At 42.7% G+C, this 21,100-nt stretch overlaps 1 protein-coding gene across 1 annotated transcript in view; it reads right to left on the bottom strand.

The window, feature by feature from the left end:
* Positions 1-20,565, bottom strand: part of LOC307240267 (alpha-1A adrenergic receptor-like) — a 30,007-nt gene extending 9,442 nt beyond the window's left edge. The window contains exons 1-2 of the mRNA XM_080013994.1: positions 19,628-20,565; positions 11,849-12,251 (exon numbers count right to left, since the gene is read on the bottom strand). Coding sequence (XP_079870120.1) covers positions 11,849-12,251; positions 19,628-20,254 — 1,030 coding nt within the window. The 5' untranslated portion in view covers positions 20,255-20,565. The remainder of the gene's footprint in view (positions 1-11,848; positions 12,252-19,627) is intronic.
* Between the last annotated feature and the right edge of the window lie 535 nt (positions 20,566-21,100).

Genomic DNA, 21,100 nt, shown 5'->3' with positions numbered 1-21,100 from the left:
GCGCTTGCCTGACCGCAGCAGCTGGAACAGCGTAGTGGGTCCCCTTTCAGCCGTTAAGTGCGATATTTGAGAGAAAGCAGTTTCTACCGAGTCCTTGTGGCCGGCAGACATGCGCAGTAGCATCTACAGATATTGAGCGTCACGGACGAATATGTTGTCTTGTCATAAATTTATAAACCGATGGGGAAAATTCCTCACCGAGGCATCTCTAACCATATTCATGTTTCCAACTGAGCCACCCAAATGTAACTGTAGTTTAAAAAACAATCTTAAAATTACATTAAAAACAAATTATAAAACACAGATTGGGCACGGCGGGGGGTCTACTTAAGCCCGGCAGCCCATCGGACTTGCCTTACACTTTCGCAGACGGGGGTTTAATCTAAATCAGGACTAAGATAATCCTACTTAAACTCATCAGAATTTAAAAATGCCTTCCTGAGACGTTGCTTAATTTAAGACAAATTAGTTCTAGACCAAGAAATCCCAGGTGAAGGTAATGAAGGACTAGTCTGCTCCTTCTGCTTGACTTGGTGCGGGTCCAGATAATCCATCTTCTCTATTGTCAAGCTCGACCTGGACGCCCACAACCATTCATCCAAAAATAAACATGTCCCTGGCCAGGTTAAATTTCAAGCCTTTACTTAGACATAGATTAGTTCTAACCAAGACTAGGGCAAGTCTGAGATTATTTTAAACCACGACCAAGAAAGGTCATTTTCATTAGTCCAGATTTAACGTGTGATTTTGTCTAAAAATAGGCCTAATCTGCCTTGGCCTAAAATTAGGCCTTGTCCGCGAAACCAACCCTTGGACTTTTAACACAGCAACTGCCCGTTAAACATCTCTTCCCCAACTATTGTTCATCCGTGATTTATAAGTCGCAGACTATCTTCAGTAATGATGGCTCATGTAAAACAAAGGGAGAGAAAAGGAGATAGAGTATCAAAGAAAAATATGCATGGGTTCCAGCTTAGCCGCAGCAATTGCAGCAATGCCAATAACTGCCGTGCCAGACTTGTGTTTTTCGACTTTAAATCCTTCGCTGTCAACACTCCTAAACTCTTCCTCCTCTTTTAAATCAAGCCATCTGTTGTCTGTAATGGAATGGACCCTTATGTTATAATGGCAACGAATCTGGCTTTTTCTATAAAATATAACGTTTATTGTAAACTACGATTAATTTGGAATTTGGCTTAATATCTAAGGACTAATACAAATGTATTTAACCGCCTTGCCAAATGTGAATTTTGCCACTTTAGCACCTTTCCTGTCGCACACTCTTAAATGCCTCCTATTTGTTTGGCTGTGAAACTGGGCTTATCATTGATTTAACTCACCCTGGTGTGTGTCGGTATACAGCCGCCCTCTCAGCAGCTGATATACGTCAAAGTCTGCGTACTCATCCAGACTGTCATTGTCGGCTCTGAGCATCTCCCAGTCCGTGCGCCGCAGGCACTCAAGCCGTTCCTCCGCCGCTTCGCTGCTCCACTTCTTGGTTCTCCTCGCAACAGGTTTAGACGGTTTGACTTTGTGCCCGTGCAGATGTCACTGGATTCAGACAACGCAGGTTGCGTGGCTTCGGCAGTGCCGGCGCGGTGCCGTGAGAACTCACTGTAGCGCGCACCAACCACCATGATGTGGCACATGTGAGCATTCCAGACAGACAGCTGTGCCTGACGTCACTTCGGCGACACATGGGTTAAACTTATTAGGCTCTATTAACGTACACATTTCATTGACATTGCACTTAAATGTGGTGTACAGAAGGTCGTTTTCGGGGTGTGGGCGTCTCCGCGTTTGGGACCCCTCATCGGGCACATTTGCCGGGGCCGTCTCCGGCCGCACTCTATCACCATATCATCAGGAATACAGAAACACAGACATAGATAATTAAAAGGAGTTTTTTTAATCAGTTTTCAATCAAGTGTGATTTCATAATATATAACCAATAAATATGATCAACATATACATTTATTCTGAACCAAGAATTCTTGGTTCAGCCTCGAGCCGGACGCTCATTCGTCCTCCTTTTGAGAAAAATCCCTGTTTAATACTTTATCAAATGGTATATAATAAATTAATAAATTAATAAAAGAATATGCATAAGTATACATTCCCTTAAGACTTGTCTAATAATTATTGGCTGAAAGTGGTGTCAGTGGTGCGCCTTGTCTCCCTCTCCATGCGCAATGGAGATGATATTTGCACTTTCTTTTCTGAATAAGATCTAACAACAAAGATATCTGGTCAAACTTTCAAACAATACTATTTGGCCCTCATCTGTTTATAAAGATTCAAGATTCACAATGTTTATTGTCACTCTGGTTGTACAAGTACACTCGTGAAATTCTTAGGCTGGGAGGCTCCAATACATATAATTATAAAATAATAACAGAAAATAATCAAAACAGTGTAAAAAATAAAATCAAACTTAAGTATAAAAGAAAAAGTAAAAACACAATGAGAAAAGGGTGAAAAATGTAAATGAAGAGGACAAAACCAGAGACAAGAGGTTTTATAAAAAACAAATAAAAATAGGCTCTAAGGAGCTGCTTAAAACAATCAATGGATTGGGCTAATCTATCATTGAAGTTTACACACTTATGTTGTTTTTTTGTTATTCAATTTGCATTCTAATTTGCATTGTAATGATTTTGTATTATTTTATTATTATGTATTATTTGATTTTGAAACCGTGTGTTTCTGTAAAAATTACATATGCATATGTCCGAGGTAAGAAACTTACGTATATATCACTTATTATCAAGATTATCTTGAAAGTGACAGTGTAGTACTGTGAGTAATGTCAATAAAGCGCTTCACAGAAAGCGTTTATTATTAGTGTAGCAAGAGACACATTCTCAGACTCACTCGAGGTTGTGCTTCCTGCATTCGCTGGCCTAACTAACGAGTGCTGTGACCGCTTGACAGGCTCTTCCCAGGAACTCATTGATGCGATTGGCCGGCGCTTCCTCCTCTCTCACCGCCATTCGGGGAAATCTTGGATGGACAGTGGTCGTGACAAACACCTCCAGGGTGTCCCGGGAGCTCCCACCTCCCCACGGATCCCTTCCAGCTTGTTGTGACACACCAAACCCGGTGAATTTCTTCTTCAGCAAGCACCCCCAGCCCTCCACGCGGCCCCGGCTCCGGGAAAGTCGATGAAAACCCCTGCTGTCATCCAGGACGATGGAGAGGCCGTGAAGCGGATCCAATCGCCGCTGGTGTTGAGGTTGAGGAGTCTGGGCACTGGTCTCTCTGGTGAGTGAACTCAACTGGGTTCTGGGTTGACTTGGTTCAAACACCACCAGAGTAAGTGGCTTTTAATATGAATCACAGCTGGGTGCGGCTGGTTTTATGCTGTGTCAAGGCACAAATGTTTTACTTTTCCATTTACTACCGCACTGTAGGTCGACTGATCTGAACCCGTTCTAACTTGTCTGGCACAGCCTGAAGGACTTCCAGTGACATGGAGCCACCCCACAAAACAGATTGATTGCTGCAGTAGAGATGTTCTGGATCTCCAAATTCACCAATGAGACTCAATAACAACATAACCATTTGGACAAAGTCATCCCGCAGGTCATTGTGTTAAAGCAGATCACAATGGGGGCTGATCCAATCCGAAGGGCAAAACATTACGGTGTGGGTAGACAGAAGCAGAGTAGAAGAACAGTCTCTTAAAATGCTCTCGTAGAAAGTTGCTCTAGTAGAAAGAAATTTCCTTAGGTAGCTACTGTGTTCAGTCTAGGACATGTTGTGTGTAATCACCGGGTGTATTGCATTAACATTTCACTGCATATATGTATGAAAGTATGTATATGTATGTGACGAATGAACCTCATTTTATACCATCTTCTTTCATTGAAATTCTAAACCACAATGGGTGTTTTCATGGAAATAGACAAATTATAATTTCATGTTATAAAAACCTTGTGTGATTTCTTTACAAACAAATGAGGCCAAAATAGTATTGTTTGAAAGTTTGACCAGATATCATTGTCGTGGGAAAGATTTAGAAAAGAAAGTGCAAATATCACAGATTTTATAAGGAAGCAAATATTTTGCAGTAGTTAAATAATTCTCAAAAGGCTTTTCCCATTAACTAAAAAAAAAAATATATATATATATAAAGATAATAATAGCAATATTTAAACTCAAACTAAAATATAAACTAAAATTTATCTCTGAAAATGTACGTACATAAGTGTAGACACATTTTTTAAATAAACCAAATAATTATATTTTCATTATCAATGTTACCCTTATTATTCAAATAAATATGAATAAATAATAATAATACAAACATTACTGTACAATTTGTCACACATAACAGAAGAAAAGTTAAAAAATTAAACAAACTTTGAAAAGACAGTAAATATTACATTATAGGACAATATAAAGGGCAAAAAAACCACACACACAAGTATTTGAAAGTGCACTCTTCTTCAATTAAATAAACCAAATAAATATTTATTCATTATCAGTGTTACTACTTTTGTTTAAAATAAGTAAATAATATAAATAAATACAAATAAGAAAAACAGAACTATACAATCAGTCACACAAAACAGAAGAAAAGTCACAAAGACAGCATGTATTAGAATCACAAGTTTGCAAAACCTTTGTGTGATTTCTTTATAAACGAATGGGGGCCAAATAGTATTGTCTGAAAGTTTGACAAATGTAAATGTTGTTAGATAACATTTAGAAAAGAATGTGCAAATGTCACAGATTTTATAGGGAAACATATATTTTGAAGTAAGTTCAACATTATCAAAATACTTTTCCTATTAATTTAAATATATTAAATATTTTGTTGAGAAAGGGACTTAATATCTTACTGAAAATGCCAATTTTGTTGTTTGTTTGTTCAGATTTTTACTATTAAATTTTTATTATCATTATTCCCTTGCTATTTTTCGGGCTAAAAGTGTCTGGAACACGACAACCGCTGAACCCACCGACACGGTTTCAAGATTCAAAAGGTTTTATTCCTCACTTACATATACATACTTTCATACATATATGCAGTGAAATGTAATGCAACGCACCCGGTGATAACACACAATATGTCCTAGGAAAATTTTCTTTCTAAGGTTTAAAATCTAAAATGTCTTTTCTACGGTTGAGGCCTCGTAAGAACCGGGACATCACAGACATCAAAGTTTTTTGTGGAGTAAAACGCTTTGTGACATCGTCATCCAATTTGTTATATACGCACTGGTTGTGGCTGCGAACACACATTTGTATGGTGCGAGCTGCGTGGCGTGGACTTTTGCTCTTTTTGTTACGCATTTGAAAGGCTGTGACATTGTGTCCCTCCTTACTTTGCAGGATTCAAAGAAGCCAAACAAACAAACTGCGGGAGTCCACGATGGGTTTCATCTACTCGGAACGTATGGGAAAGCTAGGACCCGGAAAATGATAAATGATCACAGAAAGTGGTCACCAGGTCATTACTTTACTCTGTCATCGTAGCCCCACACGGCATCAAATGGTGACGTTTCCGTCGCTACGTCATCACTGTCCAACACTGCACCAAGCAGTCACCTGTCGGTGGCTGAGAGTGCAAATCTATTTTCCCAGACAACACGGTGATTTATAACAATGACAAGTTCTGGTTTAAGTAGACGGCTGTTTCAAATACATTTAATCTCCAGGAGGCTTCCTGCAGCTAAACGTAGCGGGCTTCAATTGAAAACAGAGAAGACGTTAAATAGTGACGAGTCCTTTCGTAATAAGTAAAATTCCAATTTTATGTTATTGTCCAATAAATGTCTGTATTGCATTTCAGGCAATTCATCTTTTTAACTGTGTTCTTGAATTGTAGCACAGGTGTAATGAAATACAAATTGAAAATAAAATGTCATGTATCATGTATTATGTTATGTGATATAAAATAATTGCAGTTTTGAGTTTATTCGTGTTCCAGATGCAAAGAAGCAGAAAATCTAAGGTAGTAAAGAAGCAATTTCCGAAACATCCAGCCTAAGTCAAACTGATCTAAAACAAATTATGTTGCCAAATAAACAGATCTGCGGGATATTTTATTCAAAATGATCGAGTGCATTCTTTTTAGACATCGTGGAAAACAAATATGGCAATCATTATTTTTTATTGTTACAGTACAGTACTAATTAAAGCTGTGCTTAGAGGGAATTATTTTCACCGGGACCTTAACCCCCGACCATCGTCATGATGTAGTAAAAAAGGTGTTTCATCAGACCAGGCCACCTTCTTCCATTGCTCCATGGTCCCCTCATGGCCCATTGTAGGTGTTTTCGGCGCTGGACAGGGGTCGGCATGGGCACTCTGACTGGTCTGTGGCCATGCAACCCATACACAGCAAGTACATACACTGTTTATATATATATAGATTCACAAGCTCCTGATGAGGAGATGGAGTGGTATATGAAGAGGTGGATGCAGCTGGCCTCAGACAGAGATGGAGGGAGAAAGCAGAGAAGCAGACAGATTGATCCACCACAGGATAGCGGGAGCCATCAGAGAACAGAAGGAGCCAGAATCTGAATCTGAGAGAATGCTTTGATGAAACAATAAAAGTCCCTAAATGAGTCAATGTCTGCTTTTTTCTTTGCTCAAAGGGCAAAGAAAGGTACAATGTTTTTTTTCGGGTCGAATACTCAGCCCATGCGTAGCCCGTACTAGGCCCCTACTCTGCTCGTACGTGGCTCATACATGGCTCTCACACAGCCCACACGCAGCTGGTACTCGGGCTCTTATCCGCTCGGCTTAATGGGCTCGGGCCGATTCTGCGGCGTCCGACAGAAACAATACAAAGCCATGTCGGCACGCGACTGCAGTTGGGCCGTAACTGGGCCGAGTCATTGGTGCTACTTGGGGTGTCTCTGTGCAGTATAACCCAGGTTTAGAATCCAAGCGGTCATAATCATATGTCCATGTGCAGAGTAGCAAAGAACAGTCCATATTTATGTTATGTTCATTCAGATTCCAGTAGCTAACAGAGATGATTCCTCTCTATATACATGCTGATATTTAACACATTTGAGGGCATAATCCTCCGTTCTGGCACCAAGTAGAGCAGCCACCACACAGATGCTGTGGGTTGCAGAGGAATGCACTACAATTCTAAACAAACAGCGTAGGCTTCAACCAAAGAGCCGTCCGGACCCAGTCACCAAGTGAAGGATCCAAATCCTTCAGACTGTTTCCTGAGCGGATGGAGAGAAAGGACTCCGCGGGTTATCGTGGCAGATTAAAACCATAACTTAACCACAGACGGTCCATACAGGGCGTCGAGAGGTCGTGTGTGTCAGACAAAACACACAATTGGAGGTTGGGATGCAATTAGAATATTACAGCTATTCAGTTTCAGGCCCGTTGTACATTTTAGAGATCAGGATGGTGAATGCATGTCGGTGGACGGAGCTGAGTAAACTCTCTCAATTTCAATTCAAGAGTGGTCTTAAAGACCAATGAAGCACATGTTTGAGGGTCCACATGTCCAACGTACCCTACATCGATGGGACTTTTTATTTGGGGGAATGAAAGAGTTTTTTGCAACCAAACTTCCAGCAGGGGTGTACGGTATGATTTTGACTCTTAACAATCCACAGTTGAACTGAGTCCTTCTTACTGAGCGCTTTGTAAATTGACCTCATTGGGTGAAGATTACGCTCACCTGATCAGCTAAAACAGGGATAAAACAGGCGATCGCCTCAATAGAGAATTCAATTATTGAGAAGGAGAAAATCTAGGGGTTAGCATGGGCTATATCCTGGTTTGGTTTGGATTCATGCAACACCTTAGAAGGTAAGCTAAGCACCATAATAAATCCAAACAGGAGGGATGACCCCGGTTATTTTTTTCATCATCACTGACGCTTCATCTCCCAATAACTGCTATCTTTGTTCTGATCGAACATTTCCTGTGAGGAAAATCTATTTTAGCTGTTAATGTGGATCCTGTATTTCCATTTTTGTAGAAGGTTGTCAATGAAATATTTGAGATATCAGACAGTTTGTTACTGCCGCCATTGGGGAACCTTACAAGGTTGGCGTCTGGATTCTATCCCGACGGTCTAAGAACTTGTCTGTTGTTTTGTTATTCTTCTCTTAGGTTTGTTGGTCAAGCTGCAACGTATAATCCTCAGGCTGAAGCCAAACCTCTCTCAAGTTGCCTGCATTATCTTGAAATCATTCTCAGACCACGAAGGACGTTAGTTTGTTTACCAAGGCTTTGCGTGCTTTATTAGACAGGCCAGAACTGACGTTAAAAGTTTTCTCATGCGAGATAACAATAACTGGCGTTCGATGGCCTCCAATGCAAATAGTGATGTCAAATATTCTTTACACTTTTTACACTTCATGGACATATTGATGTACATATCATACAAAAATATGTACATATACTCTTTTGTGAAGTAACCGTAAGTACAGTAACCTTATGTACCTAGTAGCCCTAATCATTGTCTGCTCTCGTATGCCATCCATGGACACCTGTTCTAGCTGCCAGGATATACTGTGGGACTGTAACTCTACCATGTGTATCAGTTCGTATGTTGTGACCAAATTGTCCCTGTACTATGTGTGGCCTTGTGTATCGTGGTAATGTCCTAGCAGGTTAAAAGGGCCTGATGCCTATCTCTCCTGTTGTCCCCGCACTGTGTGTTATTCAACGATCCCTTCAAGGTCCTGTGGGGCCTGCATGTGTCTCAAAATGTACTCAAGACTAGTGCTGGCTAATAAAACGACAACGATCGTTTTGATAATATCTTCCGCAGATCTGTTAATTCATAAAAGATAAAAGAATAGCTAAAGCTGACCAAAATTAGCAACTCGGAGGAGAAAGAGAAAGATGATGTATCACTGACAAATGAGGGCCACATACATCGAAGGTTTGGCGTTTGTTTTTTTGGGGGGATATTTTAGGTCCCACCCAAAGCAGACGGTTTGTGTGTCTTCTACACCCATCATCTGTGTCTCTGTGCCTGAGGACCCTGAAAATGCCACTCAGGTGTCATGTGGCAGGCAAAACTGCCACAATATACAGTATATTGTGATAAATATCGTTATCAAATGGCATGAGGTATCTCATCATGATAACATTTTTGGCCATATCGTCCAGCACTAACTCAGTCATTCTCTTTCTTGAGTTCTTTGTTTCAGCAGCATTTTAGGTAGTTCACGAATTAAAGTCTATTCATTGGACTTGGAGATTAAAAAATATATATTAAATACAAATCCAGCAAAATTCTATTGTGGTCATTTTGACAAAAAACATGTGGTTTGCCTTTTTGGGAAGTGAACGTGCCACTACTTCACGATAAGGTGGACAATCGGAGTCAGGCAGAACTTCAGAGGGAAGATTATGGGATAGCTCTTTGGATAACCAAACTAAGACTTCTCTAGTCGGCAGGACTGAATAATGCACTCAAGCTGAGATAACTGCACAAACTCTTAAATCCGCTGACCGGGTGGTAGCTGTTAGGAACCAGGGAAGAGCTGAACCTGAGTATGCTCCCTCTAAACATGGACTTGTAAGGTGATATTCTACCCCCACGGTTTTGTAACTGTATTCAAAGGATTTTGCTCCAGCGTTGAAAGGCATCCACGTGGCAAAAAGGTTTGTTTTAGTCAAATAATTATTTTAGAGATATGATCACCTGTGTGAGCTATTCAAGAAGCTTTCTGTCTTGAAATGGATTCATAGCTTCAGGGAATAGAAACATTGAATCATCTCTTGGTGCTCCACACCAGCTAAATAAGACGGAGACGCCTATCAGGAAGCAAAGGCCGCTGCACAGAAGAGACTGGGGTGAAGATCCATCATGGTGGATACCCCGTGCTCCCAAGGAGGCAAGAGGATTAAGTTTAGTAAGTCGAGTGGGTCAGTCATAATCCCATCTATAGATGTACTCAAAAATGAATTTGTACTTACAACAACAATTATACAAACACAAGCACTGCTACTACTTATATTTTTTTGTGCGAAAGATGGATTGCCAGCTCCAGTTCTGTTGTTATTTTGATGATATCCACCCTGCGCCTATGTTTGCTTGGTGTCAGACTAACTAATACCCATTCAAGCCTTTGTTTGTAACTCCTGCCTTTAGACACTGAGATCTGCAGATCGGTGGAAAGAAGGGAGTCAGACCTCAATTTCAGTCACAAGCTAAGCTTTGTTTCAGGCATGTGCCCACATCTCTGGTCCTCGCCATCTTCATTCTTTTTCCCTTCATTTTACTCAGTGCAAGATTGTCATTGCAGGTTGAGAATCTTATCTCATACTGACAGATTAACTCTCTCTTGGATGCAATGGCATGCAAATACTCAGTGTTGTATGCCCAGCCCGCTGACAGCCAAGGTTAAAAATATAAAATCTATCCCATAGACACACACACACACACACACACACACACACACACACACACACACACACACACACACACACACACACACACACACACACACACACACACTTACATATAGCTTATACTTATAGCTTCAAACTCTAGAAATAATGAGAAAAATAATCGATCCAACATGTCTTGAAGGACAAGGTCTTAATGCAGTAGCATTAATACTTTTAAGTGCTGATGCTTTACATCAATACATGTTCACAGACCACCATCCCTCTTCCCCGCAGAGAATGAAATTTCAACTACAGGTGAGGTGGCCTGATCCATAAGACACGCAGCAAAAGCTCCTCGTATTTACTGCTCCATGGCCAGCGTTGCAGGAGCAGAGAGAGAATAATCTTCCTTAATAAAACTTAACTGGTGCCTGGTGAGAGTCAGCAGGAGTGGGAGGTGACATTTCAGCAGCTCCAGGAAGCAACCCCACTGCACCCGTTCTAATCATCATGCTTGCACTTGATATGATACCACAGTGTCAACAACACGCAGTTTTTCACAAAGCCAACATTTTCGATTTAGTGAAATCTGTAGGCACAGCCAGAGATGTAATTGTCTACCAAAACATTGTTCGGCATTGTGGTCTGGGGATGGTGTGGTTTAAGCAGCCACACCTGACGTGGGTCAAGGTAATTGTGGCCCAGGATCAGAGTGGAGGCATACTAGTTGTTCGTTGGTTGATCTAATGAGAAACAGGTAAAACCCCCATCCCCCCATACACTCAGGAGAGGAGCCCTTGTCATGACACGTGTCCATCTGCTCCCGGGCTTATTCCACCTAGCCCACCCTCTACAATATACTGTGTTTTCTTAACCCCATCGTCTGCATCTCTGTGCCGGAGGGCCCTGAAACTGCCACAAGCATGAATCGCAATCAAATGGAACATTGCACAACATCAATATATCATATCACAATATCTGCTTATGTTCTCACGATGCCATTTTAACATGGCAGCCGTGGCTAGAGGTACTAGAGGTAGAGCGGGTCATCCCGTTATCAGAGGGTTCCTGGTTTGATCCCCGTCTCCTCCTCGTAGCAAGTCGAAGTGTCCTTGAGCGAGACGCTGAACCCCTAGCCCTGCACGTCGGCACCCACCATCAATGAATGAATGTGTGTGTGAATAGGTGAATGTGAGACATACACTGTAAAGCGCTTTGAGTCGTATGATTGGAAAAGCGCCATATGAATGCACTCCATTTACCATTTAAGGAATCTAACTGAAGTCAATCACATTCATCACTCAATTCAGAGTTGCTCTCAGAGTTCTGTAGGAAATAGCAGGAAAGTAACTTGCCTGTTGACTATTTCTCATCAATCAACAGCTTGATTGTTTATTCTAATTTAGTTCATTTTTTATTTGGTCTTTGGTTATTCTGATACTTGTATATTGTCAAAACAATATTAATGCACAACACTCCCCCATATCATCCCACTCCCAGGACTCACCGATGGGCAGTGCCAGGAAGAAGGGCAGCCAGCACAGGATAAACATGCCTACGACCACACCCAGCGTCTTGGCTGCCTTTTTCTCCTGTGAGAACTTCAGGAACTTCACTGTCAGGGCCCCCCCGAGGCCCCCCAGCGTTCCTCCTCCTCCCGGCTTCCCGCTCCCCGTGGCACATAGCTCCTGGATCTGCTGGTTCCTGCAATGAATCCTGAGTGTCAACCCGTTGGAGTCATCCTGCCCCTCCTTCATCATGCCGGCCTCCAGGTTCAAGGTGGTGCGCTTGGCCACGACGTAGACCTGGCAGTACATGGCCAGGATCACGACTAGGGGGATGTAGAAGGAGAACAGTGAGGAGAAGAGGGTGTAGGAGGGCTCCTCCGTGATGCGGCACACCGTGTCATCCTGCGGGAAACGGATAAGGAATGTTTATTAGTTTTGTTCAAAGAGTGAAAGAGAATGAGAGAGAAGAATTTAAGTTGGACCAGGAGTAAAAAAAATCCTACCTCGGAGTAGCACATGAATAGTAGTTCTAACAGACAACTCTTGGATTTACTTTAAAAGCATCTTTTATTATACAGTATCTGATCTGATAAGTTCAGTTGCCGTGCGTGACGCGGCACTAGGGAGTCAGATCATTGAGCTCAGCTCAGCAATGAGAGCCGGCCAAACGGCTCTTCATTCACTACCACTTCTGGCTTCTATACTTCAGCCTAATTTAGCAATGTTTTGACTTATGATTGGTATGTGTGCACATATATCACTTCAATTATTCAATGTAATTATACTACACCTTATCATTTCCAGAATACCTTGAATAATGCAAAAAAATCATTTTTTTTTTTAATAAGAAAAACAACACCCTACTAATGAAATAGTATTGTTAATAAATAATTACACAATTCTGTACAGACACATATATTTCAATTTAATTTGTGTACATTTTGAAACTGAAATTGATATAATATGAAACAATAAATATTTCTGCTCTGTTCAAAAATGTAATTTGTACATCCTCACGCGTGACTAATGTGTGACAAACCCAACATCCAAAGTCTCACCACGCTTGGGTCTTAATGTGATTACCAAAGTACGACATTTCTGGCACATATTTAACAAATGCCTTAGATCATCCTTTTATTCTGTCTTGTATTAATTTACAAAATAAATAAATATATAAAATAAACGGGCTCTCAGACGGGAGGGACTCCCATTGTTCACAGAAGCCATAGAACGGAAGTGAGATAGCTAGTGAAAAACACCGGAAACAACAGCTGGGCACAAAATAAGAAAAACACATGGCTGCTCATGTGAACAAAAGAGATGCTGTTCCTAAAGGAGGGTTTCAGGAGCAGCTTGGTTCCTTTCAGACTTCCGGCTTAGGTGAAACATCCAAACAGATGGTCAATTGTTCATGCTAAGTTCTGTGTATGGTAAACTTCATGTCTACCAAAGGAATCTGTTCCCAATAATTCTCACATCTACAGGCCACAAGGGAGTTCAGCACACTAGAGCTGCTTTCACACATGCACTCCGGACAATAATGTCCGGAAAATCCGGACATTGTCTCTGTCAGATGCCTTTACACTACATGGAAATAGCCCGTAATCGCCCACTTCTCACTTAATTTTGCTTTTATTGTATATATATGTATTCAATGTATAAGTAAATGGATTTTCAAGGCCCTCAAAGTATTCCTCAAATTCAGCATGAAAGTCATGATTAAGAGGTAGTAAATCCACAAGGTCCTAACATATATATATATATATGTGTGTGTGTGTGTGTGTGTGTGTGTGTGTGTGTGTGTGTGTGTGTGTGTGTGTGTGTGTGTGTGTGTGTGTGTGTGTGTGTGTGTGTGTGTGTGTGTGTGTGTGTTGTGTGTGTATATATATATATATATATAATGTCAATCATTTATATATTTGTCATCACTGCTGTTGTAATAGTCTTAATTTGCAACATCACCTCTCCTTTCCATCTCCCCGTCTCTTTGCTCTCTTGGCAAAGAAAGTGGTTTAGTTAATTATAACCCTCTTTCATAACTCAGCTGTAATCAATATAAGTTCTGTTTAGTTAAGCCGTTGTAACATCACCAGGTAATGAATAGACTGCAGAGTGAATTAAAATATTTCGGCTATTTACTGTATTTATCTTACCATGGTAGGGAGCTCTTTGTTGTATGTACAGAGACCTTGCATGGCGGCAGAATTACAGGTGGGACTTGAGGTGAGGTGCCAGAAAATGGCAGGCCACCCTCCTTCTTACTGCTGGCCTGCGGGGCTGTGTTGCTACAAAGGTTAGCTGTGTAATTGAAATAGAACAGGTTATGACTGACCACCAAATTAGGAGGAAACAGGGGAATTTGAAATAATATGATAGAATATATATAATAATATAATATATAAGTATGAAATACATTTCTGTTTGTATTTTTATAGTTCTTATAGATTCAACGGTAAGCCACTTCTCCAACCAAGGATCATTTACATTTAGTCATTGATCAGACGCTTTTATCCAAAGCGACTTACAATTGTTCAAACACTGACGGATGCAGCCATCAGGAGCAATTAGGGGTTAAGTGTCTTGCTCAAGGACACTACAGCATGCTAGCAGGAGGAGCCTGGGATCCAACCAGCAACCTTTGGATCACTAGACCACCAGCTCTACCTCCTGAGCTACCATCCCCTATTTTAGGATAAGTTCCGGGAGCATTATACATTTCTAAAAGAGGAGAGGCGGCTTCTCAAATAGGAGAACCGGCTTCTGAAAGAGGAGTGGGATTTCCTAAGGGAGAAAGCCCTCAACCCAGTGAAGACCGGCCCCTCAACAACTTGAAAAGGCATCCAGACTGTCCCTGCCAAAGGCAACATGGAAGGCTTTTTCCACAGTCTCAACTAGTTACTTGTTATTTTGCATATTTACGATTTGTATTACTCTGTTTAAGGGTCCCACTAAGGGAGGTTTATGGATTCTTGAGGCTCTTCGCCATCTGACTCTGAGTCAAACTCCCCCTCTGATGGGGGGAAGATGAAGAAAAACCCCACAGCATTTGGAAAAAGAGGTAACTTCCATCATTTGGAAAAAGATGGCTCACAATTATATATCATTTATATGTAGCTTGCCGGTTTTCAATTCCTTGATGACTGTTGCCATAGCCCACAAATTCTGATAACTTTTGCTTTTTGGTTGTCTCCTAATTGAATAGCATTAAAGTTATACGTGTCAGAAAAATGGACCTAGCACAGACTATGGAACATTTTGATCTCAGTGTACGAATCATTTTTATTATGGCAGGCCATCAGATTTCCATTCTAGTTTCAATGCGCCCTCATGTGTTGATTTATTTTATTAGGAATAAGGCTATGGTCATTGCTAACACACACACACACACACACACACACACACACACACACACACACACACACACACACACACACACACACACACACACACACACACACACACAATCATACATTTAAGTAAGTATCTTTATTTGTGTCAGCACCTTTCAACATCAGGAATGTCACAAAGTGCTTCACAGATGGATAAACATACATACAAACATACTGTTCATACACACACAAAACACAATAAAACAGAAATAAAATAGAAATAGACAAATTACACAAAGGCAAGAAATTAATTAAATTATTTAATTAAACAATTAAAGCAATGGGTCTTGAGCTGCTTTTTAAAAGTGTTCACTGTGTCCACAGTACAGTCGGCGCCACAACCTCAAAAGCACTCCTTTAGTTTTAAATCTTGATGGTGGAACAACCAGCAAACCGGGATCAGAGGACCTGAGAGACCTTCTGGTGACATAAGGCTGCAGTAGATCTTTAAAATATCTGAAAATCTGAAAATTGGTGTCACATGAGACCTTTTGGAGGACCTGGTCAAGAGTTTAGCAGCAGCATTTTGGACTACTTGTAGACAAACCAGGGATGATTTGCCGAGGCTGGGGAAAAGGTAGTTGCAGTAGTCAAGACGGAATGATATTAAGGCATGAATTTCATTTCCAAACATTTCCATGTCCACTTGAAACACAATGGGCCTGAGCTTTGCAATGTTTCTCAGCACGCTGGTCCAGAGTCAAAGCCTGGCCCATACTGACACCTCTATACAGTATCTTAAAGAGGATTTAACTGACGAGGTAAGAGACCCAAGACCATCCCCAATCCTAGAGACAACACCAGGAGGGGCCGCGATAAGGATAGCTGTTTTGTCTGCATTTAGCTGTAAAAAAATGATCTGTCATCCAGTTTTTTATAGCATTTAGGCAGTTATTTAAAACTGACAATGTAGCTATGTTCTGGTGGTTTAAAAGAGAGAGTTAATATCAACTACATAGCAATGATAGGAGATACCTTCATAGTGCCTTATTAACTGTCCAAGGGGAAGCATATACAAGGGACCAACGACTGAACATTGGGGCACACCACAATACAGAGTTTCCGATGAGGAGGCGAGGCTGCCAACAGAAACTGCAAAACTCCAATCAGAGAGGTAGGAGGAGAACCACTGAAGTACCGACCAAGTCCCCCATCACCCACTGTTCAAGTCTCGCAACCAAGATATGGTGGTAAACAATATCAAAAGCTGTGGTCCAACAGTGGTCCAACATCACCAACACCGAACAAACTCCTGCATCACAATATTGGCCGCTAGCTTCTCCACTACATCAGCCATCGCCGCAACCATCCAGCAGCCCAGCAGCCCAGCAGCCAGGCCACCCCTCCAAGCAGCCCCCGCGACAGCCAAGACCGGACACGCTTTCACCAGGCAACACAGCAGCTAGAAGTCCCACGCTCCAGAAGAGAGGAGGGGAGTCTGCATCATTGCTCTGGGGGAAGGAAGCCGGTTGACTGTCGTGTTCCAGGGGACCAGCTAAAAAAATGTTTGGACATTTGTCTGTTTCAGGTATGGAAACCCTGTTTCAGAGTCCAGTGTTTGGAGCATTTTAGGTATAGGAACGCTATGTCAGAGTCTGTAGTTCTAGGTATAGGAACTGTATGTCAGAGTTTGTAGTTCTAGGTAAAGGAACCGTATGTCAGTGTCTGTAGTTTATTTTTCTGTTCTCTGCTTGATGGGGGCGGGGGGCGGGGGGGGGGGGGGGGGGGGTAGCCTTCGGCCAAGTAGATTCCCTGGCCTAAGTTTGGTGTCGGGGGTATGTGGTGTGGGGATGGTCTGTTGAGCAGCCACACCTGACCTGGATCTATGTGATTGGGTCAGGGTGGCTGCATACCTGTTGCTTGGTCGCTTGGTTGCTTGGTTGGTCTAACGAGCAACGGGTTAAAACCCCCATTCCCACGTACACTCAGGATAGGAGCCCTGTCATGACATGTTCTATCTGCTCCTAGGCTAATTCCAGCTGGTGAACTCTCTACAATAAACTGGTGTTTACAACCCCCCGTCGTCTGTGTCTCTGTGCCGGAGGGCCGTGAAAACGCCAAGACCTTTCATGATTCCTCCTGTCTCTACGACAACACTGACACGTCTGGGATGCTTCACAACGTAGCCGTTGGAGCCGGTGGAAAACCACACGTTCCCATACGCTGTGCCAACACGTCCAGTGGACTTCTACCATGAGCGCTGGCGATGGAGGTCAGACATACAAACAGTTCATTCTTTTTCATCACATCATCATGCAGGCTGTGGATGTCTTTAAATACCAACTTTTCTAGAGTGCTCAGTCTGTCGACCGGGCACAGACGGTTCTCACAGTCCGAGGAGGTAGGCATCGATGCCGGCATAGCTAGCAATATGCTAAGCTAACAGGCTAACTAGCACTAGCGGAGCGCTAGCCAAGCCAAAGTCTGCATTCCAAATTCCTGAAAAAAGTTCAGGCAAGGGTCAAAGCCAAAAAATGATAAGGATATCACAGTGCGAACAATCCAGAATCAGTCATTCAAAGTCAGGTAGAGTTAGGAAGCTGTTTAGTGAAGTTTCAGCAAAGTTTCACACGGACATAACTTGACAGCCGGAAGGTACAATGGTACAAGCTCATTTTAATTGCATGGACAATGGAATGTTCTATTCGAAAGGATATGGTAAGAACATTGTAATACCATGGAAACAAACAATACTTCCTGTTACATTACAGTTTCAGCTTACTTACTGAGTGAATCGTAAGGTCTTACTTAGTCACGTTGCAGGACATACATGGTAAAAGTTTGGTAAATGGTAATGGTACATGGTAAAATTTGGTTTAGGTCCATGTTTTTAGATCAATCTTGCTTTATGATAGAAATGTGTCTCAATGCCACAATGCTGTTTACCAAATTTGGTGTTGATAAAGTAAAAAATAAAAAAAAAGCCTATTCACAGTACTGTTTTCCACATTATGCAAATTAGCAAAAAAAATCCAACATGTAGACTTTGATGGTCCCAGAGGCTTTTTGGATTGTGACTGTATCAACACCAAATTTAATGTACGCGGTTGCAGGATGAGAGGCGAGATACAATTCTATTATAAATGACCAAATTGGTCAAAAAACATGGCCGCCATCAATCAAAATATCTCCGCACAGGCTGGGGATAAGCAGGAAAGAGGCCTTAACTCAGACTAGATGGTGGCTGCAAATGGCTGCAAATGGCAGAACTTTAAGTGCGCAATTATTGAAATGCTGCGTACATCGTGATGATACAAGTGTGTTACTGGTCTCACTCCATTAAACAGAATTCAACTAGTTGAAGTGACATTACTTGGCTTTGTGAATCCTGAAACCCGCTCGTTGCTGCACAAGGCTTTAAATTTGGCCGATTGAGCTGCTTCCTGCTGTTGAGTGCAAAAAGCTTTGAACCCGTGATTTGTCGTGGATATGATTTGGATTGTGATATGAAACATAAGATAACAATGTCAACGGAACACGATGCTGCGATGTTGTCGCACCAAGCACAGACACAGAGACTTTTTAATAGGTAGCCACGGACATTGCTATTAAATAGATTTTATCGATTAAAAAAAAAAAAAAATGATAACATATTTTTATTTTTTAATAAAATAAAGAGCGGGTGGAGAAAGTTCACTCTCCATGGGGCAGAGAGAACAGGTTGAAAATGATCACACAATAACGTTGGGTAGAGGTTACTGCATCTGGGAAACTTAAAGGCGAATAAAGCTGCAGCTTCGCCCCCCCCTACGTTATAATGTTAAAAATAATAAATCATACAAATGCGAATGAGATAGAGGAATATCTGCAGCCGGAATAGGTTTTAAGGTTAATTTTGACACGGCTCAGCTCCCCAATGGGGACAGTGCTGTCGTCAGAATTCAAGCGCTCTGCTGCCACCGAGCGTCACCCTGCACACTGCTCCCCCAGCAACAGGACTGTGCAGTGTGTGTGTGTGTGTGTGTGTGTGTGTGTGTGTGTGTGTGTGTGTGTGTGTGTGTGTGTGTGTGTGTGTGTGCGCGTGCATGTGTGTGTGTGTGTACTGTATATGTCCTGTTATGCCATAGCTTTCTGAAATTTGAAAACTGTTATTTCAAAGTTTTTAAATGGTCAAAAGAATACACAGGGTCAATGTCAGTGGCGATGAAAGGCTCCGAATCAGTGAGTCCAGAGATTTGACCCAGCGAACGGCTGCGTGTCTGTCTGGAGTTTGCCAGAGTGACTCCCGACTCACGAGTAGTAAATGAAGCAAATACGAAGTAGAAAAAAAGTACTCAAGTAGCAAATGGATAGAAATAAATGCACTTTCCATAGTTCAAAATACTTTCAGTATGGAAAAATGTAGAATATAGTATAGAATATAGTATAGATTTTTACATTTGGTAGTACCTGTGATGGGGGCTGCTTCCAGCCGAACAGCGGGCAGATGGAGATAATCGTGGCCAGCACCCAGACCACTAACATGGCCAGCAGCGCCCGCTTCTTGGTGACCTTGGCAGGATACTGGAGCGGGTAGCGGACGCCGAAGTACCGGTCGATGGAAATGACGCACAGGGACATGATGGACGCTGTGCAGCACAGCACGTCCAGGGCGGCCCAGATGTCGCAGAAAATCCTGCCGAACACCCAGTAGTCCAGCACCTCGAGCGTGGCCGACACTGGCAGCACCATGGTGGCCAGCAGCAGGTCCGCGATGGCCAGGTTGATGACAAAGTAGTTGGTGGGGATGCGCAGGTGGCGGTTGCACACCACGGAGAGGATCACCATGATGTTGCCCACAATGGCGAAGGCGATGAAGGAACCCAGCACGATGCCCACCGGCACGGCCCGGCCGAGGTCCACGGGCGCCGTGCGGTTGGAGTACGTCCGGTTGGAGTACGTCCAGTTGGAGCCGGGCGCCACCCCCGTGCCGAGGTCCGAGGAGTTCCAGACCGCGGTGGGAGCCTCGGCCCCTCCGTAAAGCCCCGCGGAATAGGAAGAGGCGCTCCATGCCACATCCTCGTCACCGAAACTCATTTCGCTGTGGTCTTGTCCTCCATGGCAGACTGGTGGGCTCCTGGCGGTGAGGGGCCGGTTCTGACATCGGTGACGGTGAGGAGCCGCTCCGACGGGATGGGGAAGGAGGTGGTTAAGAGGCGGTCAGAACTGTAATCTTCCAGGGGCCATGGAGACAACACAAGGGGGACTGTGAGAAAATATGCCAGAGTCCATTTATGGCTTGGTCCATCATGTCTCCCTCAGCGGCTGCTTCAGTCTGGGGAAGTCAAGTCCAAAAAAAAAAAAAAGAAGAAAAAACTAAAAAAAAGAGAAAGAAAAACCCGCAAAGATGAAGCGTGTTCCTCTCCCCGTCTCCCTCCCTCCCTGTCTCCCTCCCTCCCCGTCTCCCTCCCCTATCCCTCTCCACTTTATCCCTCCCTCTCTACATCCTCACCACAGAGCTCAGCAGTGAACGCCCGCCTTTAGAACGGCTCCGTTCCCGGAAGTGAATTTCCCTTCATTCACTCCGTCGACATTTCAGAAAATCACTTTATCAAGAGTTTTCATCCTGGACGTGAGCCGACCAGCTCCAGATGAATCGTGACCACAAAACATTTGATTCGGAGCAAAAGAAAAAAAAAAGGGAAACGGAGAAGAAGGCGTCGCTGAAACCTCTCAGACCTACACGTGTTCACCTACAAGATGAGACCTTGTCTCAATGTCTTTGGTTTTGTTCTACCACAAAATAAAAAGACAATCCACACCTGCCATAGCAGTGAGGTGCAGCAGTGGGGTGTAGCAGTGGGGTGCAGCAGTGAGGTGTAGCAGTGGGGTGTAGCAGTGGGGTGCATAAGTCAGGTGCAGAAGTGGGGTGCAGCAGTGGGG

Source organism: Zeus faber (genome assembly GCF_960531495.2).
Source record: "Zeus faber genome assembly, chromosome: 14".
Classification (NCBI taxonomy): domain Eukaryota; kingdom Metazoa; phylum Chordata; class Actinopteri; order Zeiformes; family Zeidae; genus Zeus; species Zeus faber.
This window is presented reverse-complemented; position numbering and strand designations above follow the sequence as displayed.